This window comes from Sphaerodactylus townsendi, linkage group LG17 (assembly GCF_021028975.2).
Source record: "Sphaerodactylus townsendi isolate TG3544 linkage group LG17, MPM_Stown_v2.3, whole genome shotgun sequence".
NCBI classification, from domain to species: Eukaryota; Metazoa; Chordata; class Lepidosauria; order Squamata; family Sphaerodactylidae; genus Sphaerodactylus; species Sphaerodactylus townsendi.
The window spans coordinates 18804188-18828060 of NC_059441.1; the positions used below are offsets into that span (position 1 = coordinate 18804188).

General features: G+C 47.9%; 1 protein-coding gene across 2 annotated transcripts; it reads right to left on the minus strand.

Annotated features, from left to right (window-relative positions):
• Window positions 1-1262: 1262 nt before the first annotated feature.
• Window positions 1263-22685, minus strand: LOC125446124 (lamin-L(III)-like). Of its 2 annotated transcripts, XM_048519632.1 has the most exons (11): window positions 22254-22685; window positions 19924-20080; window positions 19710-19835; window positions 18406-18576; window positions 15471-15575; window positions 15067-15308; window positions 14649-14874; window positions 13569-13676; window positions 5314-5430; window positions 5094-5216; window positions 1263-2115 (listed from the first exon to the last, which is right to left on the minus strand). In XM_048519632.1, exons 1-11 carry the CDS (start codon window positions 22619-22621, stop codon window positions 2083-2085), a joined length of 1776 nt encoding a protein of 591 aa, XP_048375589.1. In that variant the 5' UTR covers window positions 22622-22685; the 3' UTR covers window positions 1263-2082. The 2 variants fall into 2 exon arrangements, with proteins under 2 accessions (XP_048375589.1, XP_048375590.1); XM_048519633.1 differs by lacking the exon at window positions 5314-5430.
• Between the last annotated feature and the right edge of the window lie 1188 nt (window positions 22686-23873).

A 23873-nucleotide genomic window follows, 5' to 3' on the forward strand; every position in this document is an offset into this window, starting at 1 on the left:
GATTTTTATTTAGGGCCGGGGGGGGGGGGGGCTCTTAGGGAGAAAACACGTTGTGCACAGTTAGCAAAACAGTAACTGAGATTAGACATTTGTTCAAAATTAAAGTCATACACATCAATGCAGTGCCTGGCTGTTGCTTTGCAACCAAAGAGGGTCTGGTGCAGGTCTTTGTTTTTCGGCACAGTGCCTGTGATGGTTGAGAAAAACACTCTCTGATTTGTAATAAAATTGGGTGAGAATTCTGAGTAACTGGCACTCACTGCCCCCAGCATAATGGCTTACCTGTTAGGTGTCATCCGAGGGTGGCACTTAAGAACGTGGTCCTTTGGCAGTGGTTCAAAAGATATCCCCTTGAACCCCACCCTGGTCACTCGGGTTGGCCACATTAGCAAACAGTATTCCAGGTACTGGGAGGTGTGGGGGGGTTCTCCCTCTTCAGTCTGAAGTCAAAGGTAAAGAGTAGCACAGGCCACAAGAATGGGAGTGGGGTGGGCAGGGGTGCTACAAATGGGTGAGCTCTCAAAGCATCCCAGTTGCAGAGTAAGTCACGGAGCGTCCACAAACATTCCAGCTTACAAGCAACTAATCCCCTTCCATTCTGAGCAGAAGCACAAAGATGGCTTGATTGAAGATTCCTTTCCCAGCTTCAAGGGGGGGGGGGGGTAGAATACACACTCAAAAGTCTTGTGTGTGAAGTTCCTAAAGCTCAAATTTGGGAATGAAATCTTACCAAAACAAGAGCAAAATTCAATGCAGGAGTTAGAGTTACCCTCAGGATAACAATGTTGGCTTAGAAATTGTCCACCACGACCAAAAATAGATTCAGAGGGTAGTTGTGTTGGTCTGCAGTAGCCCAGTGGCCCCTTATAAGACCCCACAAGAGTTCCAGGACATAAATTTTCAATGGCTCAAGCTTCCTTCAGGAGTGCTGACTCTCAAAATCTTCGTTGGTCTCTAAGCTACTGGATATAAATCTAACCAAAAAAATACAGTGGAAGATAACGTGGCAGTGGGGGCTCCCGCTCCTCCCCAGCAAAAGTAGCCTCCATCCCCAAAGTGGCAGAGAATGCTGAGAGGGTAAAGCCCTTTGAGACATCTTACTAAATTCCAGAGAAGCCTGAATTACGTGGCACCTAGAGACCCACGTTTGTAAGAGCTACCACCTGCGGACAGTGTCCTGTACAAAACATACAGACAGCGTTGATGAAATACAAAACACTTCTTTTTATATGTGTTACACAAAAATGTATGTTCTTCCCAGATCATCGAAAAACGCAATATTTTCAGGTTCCTGTTGTATATGATGGATGAGATTCTTCTTTTCCAATGCAGGGCTGCACTGTACATGTCTACTAGTGCAGGTTGGGAGGGGGGAAGATTTAAACACCAAAAGAGCATTGCTGCTCCAATTATGCTCCCCCCCAGCCCATTTTGAATAACCATGCTTGGACTCAAAAGTGTGCCTGTCCTGGAGGAAGGACAAACTCTAGCTTGAAGACACCGGCCTGCATATATCTGGATGGTGCTCGCCACAGCAGAAACACTTGAGAGTTAAGTCTCAAAAACCTCCAGTATTCATCCTTACAAACTCTGTTCCAGTTTAATCCAGTCGCACCACTGCAAGGAGATAACCTTTAATAGAAAGCAATTGCTTCAACCAGTTATACCAAATGTTTATAAATAGCTCCTTACCACCTGCTAATTTTTAATGTGAGAAAGTGCAACAGTCGAATATTAACGTCTGCTAAAATACCAGAGGCCAAGCCTTTTTCATTCTAAAATATTTTGGTGGCAAAGCAGTTACATTAGGACAAAAGCCCTGTTTTAGCCTTGGGACTTCTGGCAAATGCATCCTCATCCAGTTTCCCTGATTCAACTCCCCCGACTCAACACTGCTTAGCTTGAAAGGGGCTCCCTCCTCTCCAATCCCAACCCGGTTATTTAACAGAGTAGTAGAAAGTGCAGGAGAGCTGAACACGGCAGGCTGACTCATACGTCATCTGAAAAGAATTCTTGGCAGACGGCGGAGCACAGTCTTTTAGATGACGGAAGGTTCTGCAGATGTTGACCGCCTTCTCTTGGCTACATAATTGGACAGATGTGGCTCCCATTTTGCTGCATGAAGAGATGAACAAGTTAGGCCTCGTGCACTTAACAATATGGACCGTGAATCTTGGCTTGGAAGCGACCACATCTCTGCTGCTGCTATTATTATTGTTATATTCAAGTTATAAACTGCTCTCTCCTGTCAGACAAAGGCTCCTTCCACACATGCAGAATAATACACTTTCAATCAGAGGCATAGCGAGGGAAAATGGAGCCTGGTGCAAAATCTTGAGTTTTGCGCTGCCCCCACACCTATGTTCATTTGTGCTTTTTGCATTTTTTAGTTTTTGGCCTGCAGGGGGCATGTTTTTTAGACTAGAAGCACCAGAATTTCAGGGTATCTGTAGGAGACACTCCTGATGATACCACCCAGGTTTGGTGAAGTTTGGTTCAGGGGGTCCAAAGTTATGAACCCTCAAAGGTGTAGCCCCCATCTTCTATTAATTCCCATTGGAAACAATGGGGGATGGGGCACCCCCTTTGGAAGTTCATAACTTTAGACCCCCTGAACCAAACCTCACCAAACCTAGGTGGTATCATCAGGAGAGTCTCCTAAAGATACCCTGAAATTGTGGTGGACTAAAAACTGCAGCCCCTGCAGGCCAAATACTGAAAAAAACATTAAAAAATACAAAAAACACAAACCTGAATGTTTGTACCCCCAGGTGCGCGTCAGGTGCAATGTGCACCCCCTGACCCCCTTGTATCTTTGCCCCTGCTTTCAATTCACTTTCAATGCACTTTGCAGCTGTGCGGAATAGCAAAATTCACTCGCAAACAATTGTGGAAGTGCATTGGAAGTACATTATTCTGCATGCGCGGAAGGGCCCTAAGGGCTGCCATAGAGGTGCTGTTTCTAGGCAGATTTACTCCAGTCTCCCAGCTGCCAATACCTTCCATACAGCCCTTCAAAGCAAGACTCACAAGGTTACTGAAATCACATCCATTTTGAACTGAAATACAAAAGCGTGTAAGCTATGCATGCTCAAAGACGATGCTAGCATGAGGCAAAAACCTGGGGAACACTTGTCCTATTCAAAGACTCACCTGACAATCTCGTTTCCACCTCCCCTGATCTCCACTTCCCTCTCATCAAAGATACAGGCAATGAAGATACAGGCTTGAACTAAAGAAACTTTACTGAAACGTTACGTTACAGAAACGTTACGTTACAGAAATGCTACCAGCATAGCCCTCATTTCCTGAATGTTTGAAAGGTGTCAGCTGCTCGTATTCCAGTGCAAGATGGCAAACAGGATGGTTTTATTTTCTGTGCCAATGGATGCAACAGAATCTTCTCCTTCAGCACACCTGATTCCAGAGGAGCTGAAGCATCTTAGGCTGAGGGCAGGCTGTGAAGACACAGCAACAACAGATCCCAGGCTTCAAGAACAACCAACGTGTGTGAGGACAGCCATATTTAACCATTGCAGTATTCACAGCTCTGGTTCCTTTTTTAGTGAGTACTATGAATCTACTAGAAGAAAAGAGTTAACTAATATATTTGCATCTCCTCCTACTGCCAAAGAGAAGAAGAAGAGTTTGGATTCTCTCCTGTAAGGAGACTCAAGGTGGCTTACAAGCTCCTTTCCTCTCCCCACAACAGACACCTTGTGAGGTTGGTGGGGCTGAGAGAGCTCCGAAGAACTGTGACTAGCCCAAGGTCACCCAGCAGAAATGTAGGAGTGCGGAAACACATCTGGTTCACCAGATAAGCCTCCGGCACTCAGGTGGAGGAACAGGGAATCAAACCCGGTTCTCCAGATTAGAATCTCTCCTGGCACTCACAAGCCTGGGTAACAGAATGTGCTGTTGACTCAAGGTCACTCAACAAGCTTCATGACCTAGTAGGGACTGGTACCCAGGTCACATCTGCCCTGCGCCACACCTGCATTGGCCAATCTTTCGGCAGCTTACGTACCATTAATGGCCCTCATTAAGCTTTGAGAAAGTTATGAGTTTCTGTGATAACCAGAAACAGATTGAAAATAGCGATCTATTATTTTGATTACATCTGAGGATCAAACACCAGAGATGCATTTTAGCCAATGGCAAATGTATGGTCTGCATTCTCAAAGAAGGATGCTGGCTTCCATTTGCTAGCAAAGAAAAAGACAACGACAATTTTGGATTTATACACCCCTTTTCTCTCCTGTAAAGAGACTCAAGGTGGCTTACAAGCTCCTTTCCCTTCCTCTCCCCACAACAGACACCTTGTGAGATAGGTGGTGCTGAGAGAGTTCAGAGAGAACTGTGACTAGCCCAAGGTCACCCAGTAGGAATGTAGGAGTGTGGAAACACATCTGGTTCACCAGATAAGCCTCTGCCACTCAGGTGAAGGAGTGCGGAATCAAACCCACTTGCTCTTAACCACTACACCATGCTGGCAAAGCAAATTGTGATGCAGCGAGCCTTGAGCCACAGAGAGAGGGAAAGAGGGTTTGCAGAGACCACCTGTTTTTCAGCTGCTACTGTAAAGTTCTCAAGACTGTCATGAAAACAAACATTTCCTTTTTCTTCATTTTGTCTGGCCGTGACAAGAGGGGAGAAATTAAGATTGCCATTATGCTGTTTTGCAGGAATGTACAGTTTGCTTAAAATATATATCCCTGTCAGTCTGTTTGGAAGGATGCATTTGGGGCTCCCCTACATTTGGGACTTGAGATAAGAAGAAGAAGAAGAGTTTGGATTTATATTCCCCCTTTCTCTCCTGCAGGAGACTCAAAGGGGCTTACAATCTCCTTGCCCTTCCCCCCTCACAACACACACCCTGGGATGTAGGTGGGGCTGAGAGAGCTCCGAGAAGTTGTGACTAGCCCAAGGTCACCCAGCTGGCGTGTGTGGGAGTGTACAGGCTAATCTGAATTCCCCAGATAAGCCTCCACAGCTCAGGCGGCAGAGCTGGGAATCAAACCCGGTTCCTTCAGATTAGATACACGAGCTCTTAACCTCCTACGCCACCGCTGCTCCTTAGATAAGAAGCCTACTTGAGTGTGAAGCTCCGTTTCTTCCTCCTCAGCTGCTGCTTCTTCCTCCGCTGCTTCCTCCTCCGCCTCTTCCCCTTGTCTTCCTCTTCTTTCTGCATAGACAATCTTTCTTTCTGCAGTCTCCTGCAAGCAGAAGAGCACAGCCAGAAAAGAGAAGTTTGTCATCCCATCAAGAAGTTTGTCATGTCAAGAATACAGGCCATGCGAGGAGGGCACTTACTTCCCCACTGGTGTTCAGGAGAGTGATACTGACGTCCTCTCCGCTTCCCCATGACTTCTGGGACTTCCAGACAAAAGTCAAGCCAAGCTCCTGGGAATCGTCTCTTGCGCTCCAAATCTTCAAAGAGAGGTTTAGTTTTGGTAAGTTTTTTTTAACATAATGCATTTTATGGGGATTTCAACACTGAAAAGCATTTTTAGGGAAGGAAATCTGCTTTAAATCACCCTGCTCTATTTCTAAAAAATTATTTTCCATAAAATTAAAATTCATCATTCCAATTTAAATAATACGTGAAGCGTGCCTACATCTGTAATTGTCCCATCTTATAACTTCTTAGATTCCAATCAGTATTTTCAACTCTTGACAAGATTTAGAATCTGAGTCCAATGATTTTTCTTTACACGTATAACCCTTATTGTCTCCAGCTACGTGAGCCCTTGGTTTATATAATCCAAAAAGGCCTTCCATCTTCTTCTATTTCTATGGAAGGTTTGCTGTGTACCAAAGATGCCAGCTTTGCCATTGCTGAATATTCTGTTAGTTTAATCATCACTTTGTTCTCTATAAGAAGAAGAGTTTGGATTTATACCCCACCTTTCTCTCCTGTAAGGAGACTTAAGATGGCTTACAAGCTCCTTTCCCTTCCTCTCCCCACAACAGACACCTTGTGAGGCAAATGGGGCTGAGAGAGTTCCAAAGAACTGTGACTAGCCCAAGGTCACCGAGCAGAAATGTAGGAGTGTGGACATACATCTGGTTGACCAGATAAATCTCTGCCACTCAGGTGGAGGAGTGGGGAATCAAACCTGGTTCTCCAGGGCCATTTCCCCACTTTTAAAATGACGTCCGTTTTGTCTGGTCCAGGACCTTTTTAGCGTGAGGGTCGTGTTCCCCGGGGCTTCCCCACTGCCCCGCGCCCTGCGCGGGGTCATCAAAAGGCGCCGTTTTGAGCAGCGCCAGAATGACCCGCGCTGAGGGGGCGCAAGAGCAGCAGAGTCGGGGCGGCTGTGTTGTAGCCGCCCCTGTAGTGGGGAGTGCAGTTGGACCCCGCGCTACTTGGCGAGAGTATCGCGCAGCAAACAGTGAGTGGGGAAAGGGCCCAGGTTAGAATCCACCTGCTCTTACACTACACCACGCTGGCTCTTTCCTTGCTAGCAACATTCCTGGGAAGCTGCACCATGCACAGCTGCACCGTACTGATGCCATGCAGATAAGGGACTGCCTGGCAGGGGAGATTCTCGCAGGTGGTTCAGTTCTGTACAGTGTTTTGGAACTTCTGCACAGCATCAGGGAAGGTTTAAAAGGGTAAGTTGCTTGCTAGTGAAACAATGCATGCAGAATCCAGGGCTGCCAGAAGGCCTGCAGAAAGTTGCCCTGCCCCGTTAAGAGATCCTTCGTATGTGGAAGCAAGCAGCTTTTCATGGCATCTCATTTAAAGCCTCTGTTAAAGGGGCAGGACATTTTGATCTAAGCCTGTCGGCTAGACTATGCAGATGGTCTCAGTTACAACCCACAGCAGTTCCATATGAAGGACAGCAAGCAGCCAATCCAAGAAAGAAAAAGAAAAGACCTTTCCTTTGGCCAAGTTGCTGCCATTTGTAGTTGACAGTTCTGGACTAGACGGACGGCAAGTGGGCTTATGTAAAGGATTCAATGAGGGTGATGGTGAAGTAACCTTGAGTGCATTCCATAGCCCGGGCGATGGGCCAGCTTCTTCGGCGGAGACCTTATCTCTGCGCGGGAGATGAGGACTCCGTTCCCATGGGAAGCAGGAAGGGGGGATGGGGTGAATGGTGTTATAACCTGTGCTTCTGGCGGGAAGTGTCATTCCTGCCACTACGTGTCACCGATGAGCTTTCTAAGATGTCTTAATAAACGGACTTTTACACCCAAAAAGCCTTTTATTTCTGCTTCTATGGAATTCCTTACATTGTGGCAGGAATCCTAATTCATCTATATTCCTAGTGCAGTGGACCTCTGTGGTGTCTTGACATGGAGAGGTTGAATGTTACTGCGGAAGAGGCGGTAGCCCCAAAGAGGGCTCGGCCTTTCCCTTCTGGATCTAGAGGAACCCGGCAGGAGAAGCGGGCCTCGCTGGTGGCTCTTTCGTCCTCGTATCAGCCTGGTCTTCCTTTACTCCGTTGGAGCGAGGGGCGTGGCGGCGACCATAGGGACTTCCATGAGCGTTTGAAGCTGTCTATGGATGTCGGCGCCTGTGGATCCGGATCTCTACCGTTTTACGTGTGGATTACAAACCTCAGATGCAACCTGTCATGGAGGCGGGCCTGACCACCTTTCATCGCGGCAACCCAGGAATCCAGTGAGCGGTTCCTGGACTGCGTATTTTGGTGATGCTCCCAAAGACACCACCGTGGCACAGCACTGGGGCTCGTCCAAAGGACACGGGACTAAACCTGGAATTGGGAGGGGTATCCGTGCAGCTTTAATCGGGACTGATCGAATGGCGACCGCTGCCTGAGGAGGTACTTCGAGGAGCCACCCGGTGGCCTTTCACGGCGACTCCGGATTGTCTCCGATGTCACCAGCTTCCAGGCGGCCGAAGAGTCGAAGAAAGCCTGCACTCCCAGCGGATCTGTTCCCTCTCCCTCGAAGGAGACCTGGGATGAGGAAGTGGGGCGACTGCGAGATGCCCAAGAAGCATGGACCGTGAAGCGTCAGCTATGGGAGGAAGGAGCGGGCACAGTTGCAGGCGAAACCTGCAGAGGGACCGGGGAGCGGCAGCAAAGAAGTCCAGCTTGAGTTGGACCGTGCCAGGCGCTCAAGCGACAATATGCCCAGAATCTGTCAGTCCATGATAAAGTCCTGGAACACTCCAGACTGGATTTACAGCGACAGCAGCGGCGTTCAGGCCCTGCGCGCAAAGTGAGCTCACTGGACCCTTAAAAGCGGGGCCGAACTGGCTAAATTGGAGCGAAAAGCTGCTGCATGCGCACCAGGATGCTGACCCGCAAGGAGGGCTGAAAACTGCGTTGGAGAGGGAGCTAAGGAGGCAGACCAAGGGAAGCCCCAAGTTGGAGTCTATGCTGTTACTGATCACGCCCGTTTAACCAGGTACCGCATTACCTGGGTCCTGCCACCCCAGCGCCAGCGTACGCTTAGCGCCCTGCGATTCCGGCCCCATTACAGCAGCTTGCCTGCTCAACCCGGCGCAACCACACCGTAGCCGGCGCCAAAGAGCCGTTGAGCGGGGCTACTACTCATTGCGATAGCCATTTTGATGGGACAGCTTCCAAACTTCCCTACTTCATTTTGCAACTCAATGCCCACTTGGGAAGACTATGATGATTTATACCCGGTCTGGCTGAAAAATCACGGGACATCGGCTCAGTCCTGGATGGGGCAGCAACCGCCTGCTTCGTGCCTCTTTTGGATTTGCAGGATGAAGACTCCCGCCGCGGTGCCCGCATTCCTCCAAGCCTTAAGAAGCTGGCAGATCCGAGCGCCCGAGAATGAAGCTATCCGCTCTCAAAACTATCCAGCAAGGCAACGCCCGTTTGCAGGAATTGCCCGTGAATTTAGATGCGGCGGCTGCTCGACTTCCTCCTGAGTGGCCTGAAACGCATGAAATGCGAATACTTCTCGGATGCTGTGGGCGGCAAACTCACCGTGAAGCGGTGTTTTAATTAGGGTTCCCTCGTACCATTGCGAATTGGATCCAGTTGGGGTCCCCAAGAAGTGGCGTCTCGTTTGGAATACGCTGCGTGCGGAGGCCTTACATTAAAACCCACTACTGTGTCCGCAAGCCAAGCCCAGCGCCCCTACCGGAAACCACCTCTGAGCGCCGTCGCCCGACTGGGATTGTGTCTTTACTGCGGAGGGCAGGTCATCTGGCAGCCAACTGTCCCAGAAACAAAACCAACGCTCCAGCTCGCGCCTCCATCTGCCAAGCCACCACGCGCAGGTCAGGGCCGCCTCCGGCCAGCGGGCTCGTCTAAAGCAGTCATCGAAGTGACCCAGAGGGAGGGAAGCAGCTGTTTGCCTTTCATCAGCCCCGGATACGGGCCGACTCGGCAGCGGTGAGTGAAGGCGAAGCGCTCTATTACTGTCCAAGCATTTCTGGCCAACCCGGCTAAACACTTTCGCATTATGGCCTCGGCCCTTGTGGATTCTGGCTGCTCCCCACTGCTTAATGCGGCCTCAGGTGGCAGAGGAGCTAGGTCTGGACCAAATTCCCCTGGCTAAGCCGCATACCATTCACCCAAATGGGCAGCCTTTCGGGAGCGAAGGACGGCCCAGTACAAACGGCGGTTCTCCTCCGTTCGCCCAGCCATTGGGAAAATTAGTTTTTATTTTGGCCGGTGTCAAGCATTCCATAGTTTTGGGCATGCCTTGGTTATTGTTACATGAACCAAAGTTCATTTGGAAGAAACCGGATCTTAGAATTCACTGACCCTCCCTGCGGTGAACACATGAATTGGGGAAAGCCCAGCTTCTCCTGACACACACCCTCCCTGGCTTCTTCAGCGATTGCTCGATTCTATTGGCATCCCACCTGCGTATCATGATCTAGCCAGAGTTTTCAGGAGCAGAATGCGATCAGTTGCCACCCACAGAGACACTGACTGCAAAATCGTTATACAACCAGAGCAACTGCCTAAAGGTAGAATCTACGCATGAGTCCCAATGAGGAGAAGGAGCCGTGCCTTCTTGGACAAGAACCTTGCTCAGCGGGTTCATCACGAGGAGGGCTACCAAACACACACCGCGCTGCTCCGTTTTGTTTGTAAAGAAAGATGGGTCTTTCACGGCTTTGCACAGATTATCAAGGTCTCCAGCGGTCTCCCTGTCCAATAAATATCCTTTGCCTTTGATCAAGGACCTTTTAGATGCACTTCGGCAAAGGAAGCATTTCACTAAATTGGACTTGAGAGAAGCTTACTACAGAGTCAAGTGCTGAAGGCTATGAACACTTGACTTCGCGTTTAACACAAAGTTTGGACAGTTTGAATACTTAATAATGCCATTGGTTAAGTGGGGCCCCGGGGCTTTTATGGCCCTCATTAGCGAAGTTCTCCATGATTTATTGTACAAAGGGAGTTGTGGTATACTTAGATGATGTTTTAATTTACTCACAAACCATAGAAGAGCATGAAACATTGGTTGAGGTATTGAAGCGCTTGCTTTCATTAACTCTCTCTTTGCCAAACTCTCCAAATGCTGTTTTCACCAGACCTCCATTGACTATTTGGGTTACCGGATCTCGCCGAGGGCTTGAAAATGGATCCTGCTAAAATTGGCCTTGATCCTCAATGGCCTGCCCCCACCAACCGCGGAACTCCAATCTTTTCTTGGTTTTGCTAATTTCTATGGTGACTTTATACCCAATTAAGCTGAACTAACTCTCCCTCTCACAGACCTCTGCAGCACTAAGGGTAAAGATCCACTGTCCGCCAAGCCCGGGGCCCCTTTTCCTGGTCTGAGGTGTCAAACAGCCTTTCAACTCTTAAAGTCTGCGTTTACCACCGAACCTATCCTAAAGAAGCACCTGACCCAGATCTCCGTTTGTGGTTCAAGTGGATGCCTCGGACCACAAAGCACTTGGGGCAGCCCTGTTGCCAGAAAAAATAAAGATGGTAGGCTGGTTCCGTGTGCTTATTTGTCTAAGAAATTCTCTGGTGCTGAACTCCAGCTGGACTGTGGGAGATAAAAGAGACTGAAGCCATCAAAGTAGCACTCTCTACTTGGCGTCACTGGCTGGAGGGGCTAAACACCCCTTTCAAGTTTGAGTGGGATCATAAAAACCTGGCAGCTCTTTCCACCCCCCCTCAAGATGTCCATAGAAACAACCGTTGGGCGATTTCTTTTCGTTTCTCTTTACAGTCCATTTTTTCCTGGGAAAACCAATAAACTGGCTGGCTCGGCCTACCGAGGGTGGAGCTGCCTTCACGGGACATTCCGCGCACTGTTCTTTCCCCCCTCCCAGTTGGGGTTGGCTGTCACTTTCGATCTCAAAGCGTTCACTCCTCCTCCACCCCCATTCCTACTCGTCTCTCCTTTCCTCGCGGGGAACTTCGAGGGTGAAGGGCTGCCACGAAACCTCCAGCGGAGAAGAAGTGACTCCCAATTAGCGTTTGGAGAATGGAGTTTGGCGGAGGAATGTTAGTACGATACCTCCCCTCCGCCAAGCAGGTTCTTGAAGCTTGCCACGCGATGCCGTTCGGCTGGACATTTTGGCTTTTGAAAACTCTACATTTAGCCCGCCGGCAGTTCTGGTGGCGCAATGCGCAAAAGACATTGAGGCATACATTAAGGGCTGCTTTCGGTTTTGTCACGGAAGCCAAAACCATCAGGGAAAGCCCATGGGCTATTGGAAACCTCTCCAGCCTCCCGCCCATAGGAAGTCATCTCCATGGATTTTATTACAGATTTGCCGAAAGTCATGGCAATACGGTTTTGTGGGTGGTGGTAGATTTATTTTCTAAACAAGCCCATTTTATTCCATGTACTTCAATCCCCTCCGCTCCTAAGTTACGCGGCTGTTCATTCAACATGTTTACCGTCTCCATTCGCCCGTTAAGGTGGTCTCGACCGCTGACCCCAATTCATCTCAAAGTTCTGGAAGCGTTTTTTGGGGTTGTTGGGGGCCGTAACCATCGCCGCCCTACGTTCAAAGTGGCCGGAGAGAGCAGACAAGAACCCTAGAGCAGTATTTCACGTTGTTACACCAACTACCACCAAGACAATTGGTCGCGAGCTTATTCCGTTCGCGAATGCGCTACAACAATGGAGTCCATAGCAGTACAAAGAAACCCTTTGAAATTGTGTCTGGTGGCTCCTTCCCGCCGTTGCCACAACTACCAGCGGCAGCTTTGGACCCCAGAGTTTCAACAATGGATTTCATCCCTAGCGAGGGATGGAAGCGGTCCAGACGCCTTACAACAGCGAAGGACTCTCAAAACTGCAAGCGGATAAACACCTTCGGATTTCCTCTGCGTGTAGGCTCTTGGAATTGTATTTATCTACAAAAAAATCTCAGAGGCGTGCATAAATATTCCAAACTTGGCAAAAGATTCGTGAGACATTTTAAGATTACGAACGTGATTCATGATGTCACTGCCGGCTTAGATTTGCCTAACTCTCTTAGTAACATTCATCCTGTCTTCCATTCCAGCTTGCTCAAGGAGGCTCCGCTTCGATGCCTGGCACGACCGGCTGGAGAGGCCCCACCGACTATTTATTGATGGTCACAAGCACTCACGAATTGGCTATCCTGGACTCACCGCTTTAATGCATGGCGGCTTGCAATATTTAGATCTCTTGGGTGGGATATTCCTCTGGGTATAATCAATGGGTTTATTCCGAAAATATTGAAGCCCCCACCCTTATTTCTGCTTTCCACCGCGCCTTTCCGCATAAACCTGGGGGGGAGGGGTCTTCTTTAAGGGAAGCAGAGTGTAAAGGATTCAATGAGGGTGATGGTGAAGTAACCTTGAGTGCATTCCATAGCCTGAAGGCGATGGGCCCGCTTAACCTTGGTGAGACCTTATCTCTTGCGCGAGATGAGGGACTCACGTTCCCATGGGAAGCAGGAAGGGGGGGATGAGGATACAAGGAATGGCGTGTTATAACCTGTGCTTCATGGCGGGGAAGTGTCATTCCCTGCCACTCGTGTACACAGGCTATCTTGACGTGGAAGATGTCTTAATAAACGGACTTTTACACCCAAAAAGCCTTTTATTTCTGCTTCTATGGAATTCCTTACAGCTTACTCTGTGTAAGGCAGATTTCTGTGATTATACCATTCAAGTGTGGACGTGACTTTGTGGTAATACAGATTATGGTATCAGCTGCCCTGCACAAAATAAACTGTGATTGGCACATTAAGAGGCATTACACTAGTATGACCAAGTTTTCAACTGAAATGTCTGTTCTATCCAGACTCCGAAAAAATCCTGGGCAGCTGGGTTACTAGGGGCACAATTTTGGGGCCAAACTACAGGACGTTTTCTGTTCTCACGCAAGTCGCGTCAACTATTTAAGCTCAGCACTGCGGAAATTAAAACAGTTTTGCCATATGTAATCCATCTGGGAGGGACTGTTTTAAGCAAGCCCATCATGTTTTGGAGGGGGTGTTCCTTATTTGCTTCTACCCGCTTCAGAGCGCAGCCAAAATTCAGGCCTAACATCAGTTGTGTGGTTGTAATGGAAGTGTGTGGTTGTAATGGAAGGTAATATAAAGTCCTGGTGATTATAAAATGGGAAAAGGAGAAGAATAAGAAAATATTTCCACTTACTGTAACTGCTTGACCAGCCTGCAGAGTGAATTGTGTCGGAAACTGGTACATTATGTCAGATCCGTTTCTGTATTCTCTTCTTAGTGTCCATTCACTTAATGATTGATCCTAAAAGGAGGAAGGTCTTTTAGCGTAACCTCTAGTTTAGGGCAGTGATGGTGAACCTTTTCGAGACCGAGTGCCCAAATTGCAACCCAAAACCCACTTATTTATCGCCAAGTGCCAACACGGCAATTTAACCTGAATACTGAGGTTTTAGTTTAGAAAAAACGGTTGGCTCTGAGCCGCGTGCTACTTGGGAGTAAGCTTGATGAAGCAATCGTGCAATGCTTTGAATGGGTGAATCATGACCCTAGGAGGGTTTACTCAGAAGGAAGCCCCATTGCCAGCAACTGAGCTTACTCCTGGGTAAAGGATCATGCCCAGGTTAGGTGTGTGTGCGGGGGTGATTTTTCGCCCCCCCACATGACGAACTCTGTGCATGCGTGCCCACAGAAAGGGCTCTGAGTGCCACCTCTGGCACCTGTGCCATAGGTTCGCCATCACTGGTTTAGGGCAAGTGGTTTTCAAGAACTTGGTCTTACTACATTAGCTGTCATACATAGAGCAAAGATCCTCAACACAGTCCCAGTGGGGCATATAGAGCAAGCATCACCAACGCTTTTTCCGGTGCCTACCGGTTGCTTTTAGGAAGGATGTGGGGCCCCAATAAAGCTTCTGATTGGCTGTGAAGATTTTTAAAAAATGTTGTGTTGGCAACAGTTGCCACTACAACCCAAGGATCTGTGTTCTGTTACTGAAGTTTAGCTGTGGCAACCATTTTGTGGCTGGCTCAGCCTCCGGCAGCAGCCATTTTGTTGTGGCGCCCAACATGCCGTGTCAGAATTCCAAACGTGCCTGCAGGCTGGAAAAGGATGAGGATGCCTGAGACAGAGGAACTCCTAGCTTATGGCAGATGACTCTTAAACATGTTCTACATCAGGCACACAATTCATACAGGACACACTTGGGCCTCTCTGGTCTGCCCTCCTCCCCCCCTGAAGTCCCACATTGGCCCAAGATGGATCTTTAACCAAATACCTGATCAGAATTATTTTTAATTCTGACAAATTTCCCTTCTGCATCAACTTCTTCTATAGAAACGCTTCCTGAAGATGAAGCAAGCTGGACTTCTTTGAAACCAAACTTGGGGTCTTGTTTTTCCACTAGGGGCCGTTTCCTTTTCTTTCCCTGCAGGCCGAAGTGGCCCCGGCTGGCTGTAGAATGCATGCCGAGATTTTCTGAAGAGTGTCCGGACAATCCTAACCTATAAAAACAAGCCACTTGTCAAATCCATCGTACAAATTTGTGGAAGGAACATAAGCTCTCATTGGAGCAATTCAGTGGCAGGAAACAGGAAGAGGTGCAAAAACAGGGATTCGATTTGCACAGAAAAGAATTGATTGAAATCCATGTTTTCGCAACATTGGGGCTGTGAAATTCAGTGGCGGTAACCTACCACTTCTCCTCTCTTTCCAACATCGCTCGGTATGCACTGATCTCTAGATCCAAAGCCAGCTTGATATCCAGTAGGTGCTCGTACTCTTCCAGCTGAGACTGCATTTGCTGCCGTGCCCGCGCCATTTCTCGGTTCCTCTCAGCTACGCATGCCTTGTGTGTGTCGCGCTCACAGTCTATCAACTTCTGCAGCTCCTGTATTGTGGTCTCCAACTCAGTGATCTGAGTCTCCAATGCAGCATTCTTAGATTTCAGAGATTTTAAAATTATTATTAGGCACTTCCGTTTTGAGCAATCAAACTAGGAAGAGAGAGCATCTTCTAGATCTGTTACCATACAGTGCTTAGTGTCATCTGAACCATCCAGAGGGTGCCTGCTTTTATCTAGGATTTAACTGAGGCTTACCTGGGAGGTCAACAACTCAGTTCTCAGTTTTGTTTGCTTGAGCTCCTCCTGGGCAGAGTTGGCAAAATCATAGTTTTTCGCAGCAGAAAGCTGGGCATTTTCTACCTGTGGGTAACATGCATTTGTTAGCAATGTAAGCTGACATTACGCAGTTGAGTTTCAGCATGCCTTCACACACAGAAGCGGGGGGAATTGAACCCAAATCTCTAGAGTTCCCCACTCTTAACCATTCTACCATGCTGGCTCTCACACTGGAAGCATGCAATACCATCTCCAAATCAGTATTTTAAGGAATGGCTAGCAAACAAGACTGAACTTTTATCTCTGAACAAGTGAACGCTATTTCTGGAAAGGAAACATCAATACATGGGGAACTGATATCAAGGGTCAGTATCGTACGGCAGCTGTCAAAGACCTGTGCCCACCAGAAGGTTTATCACAGACACTGGTCTTCTGTATCCACCAGAATTATTATTATTATTATTATTATTATTATTATTATTATTGATACAAAACAGTTACACACAGCAAGCAAGATCAATATGCTGGATTTTGTATTACATCACACGTCGGACACTTCCCAAGCATCTAGGACTGTGTGATGTATCGACGAATAATGCGTGCAGAGCCGAGTAGGGTGGCCTTTTGCAGCTGACATATGGTGATTTTGTCAGCGCCAATTGTTTTTAAGTGCCGTTCAAGATCTTTAGGCACTGTACCCAGTGTGCCCGATCACCACTGGGGACCCACCTTTACTGGTTGGTGCCAGCGAGTCTTTGCTTAGTTCAATCCTTAAATCCTCGTGTCATGTCAGTTTCTCCAGTTGCTTCTCATCAATCCTGCTGTCACCAAGGAATTGCAAACATCAAACTATCCACACTTTCTTTTTTTTTCCACAATCGTGGAGGTCCAGGAGTATTGTGTTCCAAAACTTTGTCAGTCTGGAATTCGGAAGTCCCAGAGTAAGTTTTCGATGGTTCATTTTCAGTGACCTTTTCAGGTTTGTGATTCCACCAGTTCTTCGTCACAGGCAGATGGTAGTTGTGGGACAAGTTCCAGTGAATCATCTGAGCAACAGTATTATGCCTCTGCTTGTAGTCCGTCTGCGCGATCTTCTTGCAGCAGCTAAGTATGTGATCTATTGTTTCGTCTGCTTCCTTGCAGAGTCTGCACTTGGGATCTGTAGTTGACTTTTCAATTCTGGCTTTGATGGCCAGAACATAACATCATCATCATCATTATTATTATTATTATTATTATTATTATTATTATTATTATTATTATTATTATTATTATTATTATTATTATTATTATTATTATTATTATTATTATTATTTAAACTTGATAAACCGCCCACCCCCGAAGATTGCTCTAAAGGGCCATGTAACATTACAGGAGAATCTTCCATTCTATTCTGGAAAAGGCACCTGGAAGAAATAACAGTATGTCTTTTTGGCCCTCCTTTGCTGTCCGCGGGCGGAATTCTCTGGGCAACTTCCTTATTCAAAGATCACACCACACATTTTGGCTGGGCTAAATCAATTGGTCATAGCCATTCTTTATTAATCATGCAGAAGCGTGAGGCCAAGCAGGGGTCTTGATCTGGACAACGAACATCACAGCGAAGCCGCAGTATCGAGGCTTTGCTCCATCGTGGGGCTCTGCCGGGTGGACGCTCATGGCAAGAGGTGCTCCCCAGATGCCCTGTTCGGCAGGGCGGTTGCCTCTTGCCGCTATCTATCATTCCCGAGGGGAGGGGGTAGCTCCCTAGCTCCCCTCCCCTTTCCAGATCAATACCCATGCGCCAAAACTTGCTGACGGCGATGACAAGGTAACATGCATTAACTATTGCTTGAAAATAGGGAGAGGTGGGTGGGCAAATTGCTAGTCGATCCAAGCACGTGGCCGGCACAAAGGATAGTCTGCTTCTTTAAAGGCTCGTGCTACCCACCCCTTTCCTGACGTGGCCAGCCAGCAGCCACTGTGTTGGCGCTGCCCTAACAAAGCATGGCCACTTGGCTGCTTCCGCCCTTACTGAGGCCAGAATCAGCTCTTGCCCAATCCCCCCCGCCCCCACGAGCAGCAACCGCGGCTCGTGGTGATTCACAGCCGTCTTTCTAGATGTGCTGGTGCAACCAGAACTTAAGAGTGCAAAAGAGTTTGTTGGGTTTTCTGAATGGTATATTCAGAGAGAGACTTAAGTAGCAGAAATTCACAGTGGCAAAATAAAGATACGCGGAGGTGCTGAGTTTGCTTTTTCATGAAGAATGTTTACTAGCTTAAAAAGGGAAAAAAGGTTACATGGGTATAAAACAAGAAATGCTATACTAGCAAATACAGTTAAGACTTCATCTTGTCTAGTTCTATCTGACCATGTGGTTGTCTCCTGGTGTGGTATACACTCTCTCTTTCACTCAAACAAGTCAGGGAACTTTACAAATCTCTGATATACATGCTTGCTAACATGTAAGCAATGGCAATTTACTGACCAATAGCTGATCAACAGACTGGGTGATAAACAGTGACCTCATTACCTTGTTTACATACAAACAGTTAACCCTTTAGTATCTGAGTTCTTGCAGACACTTGCAAATGCCAACAGAGTTGCATTCAAGGTTTGCTTCCTGGAGTACAAGAGGGAGGACTGTCCTTAATGTTGGGGCAGGGATGGACACACCATGAGCAACACCTTGCCAAAACCTGGAGCCAACTCAGTCCACGTTACATCGTGCAATACCAGGAGAAATCAAGAGCTGAGATCCAATTTAAATTCTCTCTATCACAAGTGAGGCCAGTGTGTCCCACCACAGTTCTGTGCAGTTAACCTTCTGAACAGTAAAAGCTTGATTCCCCACTGAACAGGGGCTGAACTAGTTAACATAACAAGTGTGGTGGTGTTTGTCTCCTTCACTCACCCTGTCCCCAAGTCACTCACTTTGGCAGTAAAATTCCGTTCCACCTGCTCTTTGTACGCCTCGATTTGTTGTTCATGCTCTTGCCGGAGAGCTTGGAGAGCGTCTAGTAGTTTATTCTCAAATTCCTGCTGACGGCCGGACTCAATTTCTTGAATCTTACTCTCATAAAAGCTCTTCTTCCTTTTAAGTTCCTTCAGGGGTGGAGGGAAAGAGTGCAAAACAGAAGAACTATTTAGCATATCTGCCCCCCTTTGAAATCTTATCTCCCAAAAACAAACAAACAAAAAGAAACCAGAGGCTTATTATTGGCAAAAGGGCCTCTCGATTGTTAAAAAAATTCCCAAATTAGAAAAAGAAAATCAGAAACAGTTCTCACTTGGCTGCAAACATTCATATCAACAACAACTGATTCTTTTTTTAAAAAAAAATAGCAGTTAGAATAAATCATATCACAAAATCCCAGGGAACTGGATAGGTTAAAAAAATTAATAAAAAGGGAGCTATTATATCTTAGAGTTCATAAACACTACCTGTTTCCACAATAAAGCTCCACCGCTCCCTTCCTCAAGCCTCAAGAAATGAGGGGTGGTCTACTGGAGAAGTCAGACCAGGGGCAGACCGCCCAGGGGGACATATGGGGTCAAATGTCCCTGGGCTGCAGCCATTTAGTCATGTGGGGGGTGGAAAATCACCCCCTCCTCTTTTCCCTGGGGTCTATATACTGATTTCAAGACCTGGTGCAAAAAAATGTTGTTTGGTTGTGGTGGGGAAGGGCGGCCCTCCCATACCCCATATGTCCCCCTGGTGGTATGTCCCCCTGGGCGGTATGCCCTCCATACCATGGGGGTGGGGGTGGAAAACTCAGATTTTGCACCAGGCTACATTTTTCCTAGATACGCCTCTGATGCCCCTTCCGCACTCGCAGAACAATGCACTTCCAATCCACTTTGAAGCTGAATTTTACTGTACAGAATAGCCAAATCCACTTTCAAACAATTGTGAAAGCGTATTGAATGTGCGCTATTCTGCATGTGCAGAAGGGGCCTGAGTCAGACACACCAGCCTTGGCTGAATAATTTCTCCACCAAGGCCCCTTCCGCACACGCAAAATAATGCGTTTTCAAACCACTTTCACAACTGTTTGCAAGTGGATTTTGCTATTCTGCACAGCTTCAAAGAGCACTGAAAGCAGTTTGAAAGTGCATTATTCTGCATGTGCGGAATGAGCCCAAATTAGCCTTTATCTGGAATAGCCACCACCCCCATTTTGAGGGAGCTCCGTAGAAGTGGAATTTAGGAAACCTGGGAGAACAGACAGACATACATCTTCATGGAGGCTTTTCAGGAACGTCACTTGTCCCTGCAGCGTTTGCATTTGGTTTTCCAGATCAACCCTCCTCAGCCTCTCTTTCTGAAGCTCGCTTCTGGTGTCTGTCACGGTCTCCTTGAGCTGGGAAAGGAGAGACATTTTTTTCCCACTGTAGTTCAAGTTGTACGTTTCAGCCACAGGTTTTAGGTTTTACTGATATGCTTCTTACGGAGGTTATTTGGTCCTTTGATTCTCGAAGGTCCTTTTCCAAGCTCTGTTGTCTGCTGAAAGCTGTGGCCAAGTCAGCCTCCTTGCAGTGGAGCTGAGCACCTAAGTCCCTTATCTGTGAAACTGCCAGACTTAAGTCATTTTCTTTCTTAGAATTCCTGCAAAACGAACAGATGGTCAGTACAGGAAGGCTGTCCACTCGAGGGATGATATTTTACCAGCTATCTGCTATAACTTTCATTTTAGCATTTCAAAAGCCAAATTCTACAGAGAAAGTTGATTTGGGCGCCTTTAAAATATATTGTGAGGAGCTCTGTGGTGCAGAGGGGTACACAGCAGTATTGCAGTCAAGCTCTACCCATGATCCAGGGCCCTTCCACACATGCAGAATAATGCACTTTCAATCCACTTTCAATGCACTTTGAATTTGGATTTTAAGCATAAGCGTAAGCATTTATTGTCCTTGTGCACGCACAACGATGCACACAATTTCAGACTCATACCCCATCCTCACTTTCCCCTTCCTCCACCCATCCCTACACAGCCCCAAACACATCAACACGAAGCCACGGAGTTTAGCATAGCCACAGCTCTAGAGTAGAAGCTGTCTCTAAGCTTCTTTGTCCTAGTTTTGATAGACCTGTATCGTCTGCCGGATGGTAACAGTTCAAAAAGAGAGTGTGCTGGATGAGACGGGTCTCTCAGAATATTTTGGGCTTTCTTTAGGCTTCGGGAATTATAGAGTTCTTCCAAGGAGGGGAGAGGGCAGCCGATAATCCTCTGTGCAGTAGTGATCACCCTTTGGAGCACCTTCCTATCTGCCACTGTGCAACTGGAGAACCATACACAGATGCAGTAGGTTAAGACACTCTCTATAGCACAGCGGTAAAAGGACACCAGGAGTTTTCCATTCAGTTGTTGTTTCCTTAAAAGTCTCAGATAGTACAGTCTTTGCTGGGCCTTCTTAACCACCGCGGCAGTCTGTACGCCCCAGGTCAAGTCCTCTTTAATCATAACGCCCAGAAATTTAAATCTAGCCACCCGCTCTACTTGATCTCCATTTATAGTCAAGGGCTGAATTTCTGAGCTATTCCTTCTATAGTCCACTATAACTGCTATGTTTTAATGCCTAATAAAGGTCTTTGAACTTGAACTTGAACTAGTCCACTATAAGCTCCTTTGTCTTGTAGTATTAAGAACCAGGTTATTTTCTCTGCATCATGAGAGCAATTTTACTGTGCGGAACAGCAAAATCCACTTTCAAACAATTGCGAATGTAGATTGAATGTGCATTATTCTGCATGTGTGGAAGGGGTCTCAAGTTCAACCCTAACGGAAGTCGGTTTCAGGTATCCGGCTCAAGGTGGACTCAGCCTTCCATCCTTTCAAGGTCAGTAAAATGAGTACCCAACTTGCCAGAGGTAAAGTATGGGGAGGGGTGGGGGGGACAAACCTCCCTGCAGACAAAATCAATTGTGATGTGCCGTCACCCCATGTGTCAGTAGTGACCCCATACTTGCACACAGGACTGCTTTACTGAAAATATATTTTGTATTAGAGAAAGATGACCAAGCGATAACTAGCTGAAATCCCACACATTCTGCAATCTACTCTATAAGAGGTAGGGCCTAATCTGAGTTCAGTTTGGGTTTATCACGGCTAATATTATCATTAATACTAATAATAATTTGATTTAACACCCTGCTCTCCCTGCTGAAGCGGCACCGGCCGCTAGGCAGAGGCGGGCAACTGAAAACAACCCCTGAGCATTTCTTGCCTTGAAAACAACAACCACCAGATCACCAGAAGTCACCGACAGAAAGGAAGAAGTTGCCCCATTAAGAAGAGGAAGAAGGAGTTTGGATGTATACTCCACCTTTCTCTCCTGTAAGGAGACTCAAGGTGGCTTACAAGCTCCTTTCCCTTCCTCTCCCCACAACAGGCACTTTGTGAGCAGGTGGGGCTGAGAGAGTTCTGAGAACTGTGACCAGCCCAAGGTCACCCAGCAGGAACACAGGAGTGAGGAAACACATCTGGTTCTCCAGATAAGCCTCTGCCACTCAGGTGGAGGAGTGGGGAATCAAACCCGGTTCACCAGATTAGAATCCACCTGTTTTTAACCACTACACTATGCTGGATCTCTCTTAGTTATTAACTAATAATGAGAAAGAACGAGGCTGGAAATTCCCACCAGACATTAGAAACCCGGCCAGCTCTTCTCTCCACTAACTGACTGATCTGGAAGCGTGCACGCATCTTTGGCCAAGCCCCCCCCCCCCCCCCGGCGGGGCTTTGCATGTGGAGGGGCGCCCTAGCCCCCAGGGTCCCCACCTGGCGCGCAGCAGGCGATGCTCTTCGCGGAGGGCGGCCAGCTGGAGGTGGAGGGTGGCGCGCTGGGCGGCCTGTTGGTCGAGCAGGCGGCGCGCCTCGGCCAGCTCGCCCTCGTAGCAGCGGCGGCGCAGGGCACGCGCGTGGCTCTCCTCCTCGCCCTGGGCCAGGCGCTGCTGCAGCGCCGCCTTGGCCGCCTCCAAGCCGCGCACGCCCTCGATGTAGGCGGCCAGGCGCTCGTTCAGCCGGCGCAGCTCCTCCTTCTCCTGCAGGCGGCTCCGCCGCGGGCTGATGGGCGACAGGCAAAGCGAGGCGTTCGCCGGGGGCAGCCCGCTGTCCGTCTCCGGCGTGGAGAAGCGCTGCGCGGCCATCTCCGCCTCTCCTGCGGCACGGCGCAGTGTCAGGCCAGGAATCAACTCCCCCGGACCAGAGAGAGGATGCTGCAATTGGGGCGCTGTTGCAGAAGCCGGCGGCTGCACCCCTGGGAGCCACCCCGCGCGTCCCAAAGGCAGGTGCGCAAAGGCGCGCCAAGGCGCGCCTGGATGCAAGGAAAAGGCGGGGCTTACTCCTTGTATGTGGTGGGAGGGCGAACCTGGAGCGCCAGATTTAAGCATCCCCAGCAATTTACCCACGCTCAGAGTGTTTCTCTTTTGACTGCGAAGGAGGAGGAGGAGGAGTTTGGATTTATACCCCACCTTTCTCTCCTGTAAGGAGACTCAAGGGGGCTTACAGGCTCCTCTCCCTTCCGCTCCCCAGAACAGTCACCTTGTGAGGCAGGTGGGGCTGAGAGGTTTCCGAAGAACTGTGACTAGCCCAAAGTCACCCAGCAGGAATGTAGGAGTGCAGAAACACATCTGGCTCACCAGGTAAGCCTCCACTACTCAGGTGGTGGTGTAGGAAGCTGAGAGAGGCCAACAACACCCCCTAATAGAGAAACATGGAGTTGGAAGGCATCTTAAGGACCATCAACCCCTGTGCAATGCAGGAAATTCACAACTACAAAAATAGTGATTATTAATTGGATGGAGCCTATGTGTTTGTTTACTGTGTTATGATTTGCTCCTTTTTCAATACCGTTTGAATTTTATGTTGTTCACCGGCGGGATCGGGCGGTATAGAAATTTAAGAAATAAATAAATAAATAAATAAATTAAAAAGGCGAGTGTGTGCTTGAAACCATGATGGCTTGTCTCAATACTCATTTAATAGCTTTTATCCCCTTCTTTCCACAAATGGTACTTGGGGTAGCTTATGCATTAATTAAAAAATAATACAAATATTAATAACATCCTGGGGGAAGAAAATCTGGTTAACAAGTGTGTTTTTAGCTGGTTCCCAGAAGTTGGTGGCAGCAATGTGTCTGTTTGGGAGCAGTGACAATCAAGGTGCCATTCCCAAAAAAAAGCCCAGCTTTGGGCAGCCATCCATCTTATTTCAGACAGTAGTACTCAACCTCTTGGAATATTCAGTTATCTTTAAAATGCTAACACAAGGTGGCAGGCTGAACCACAAAATGGCTGCTACATGATATTGGAGGAGTAGTAGTAGTATAGATTTATACCTCCTTTCTCTCCAGTAAGGAGACTCAAACTCATTTCCCTTCCTCTTCTCATAGCAGATACC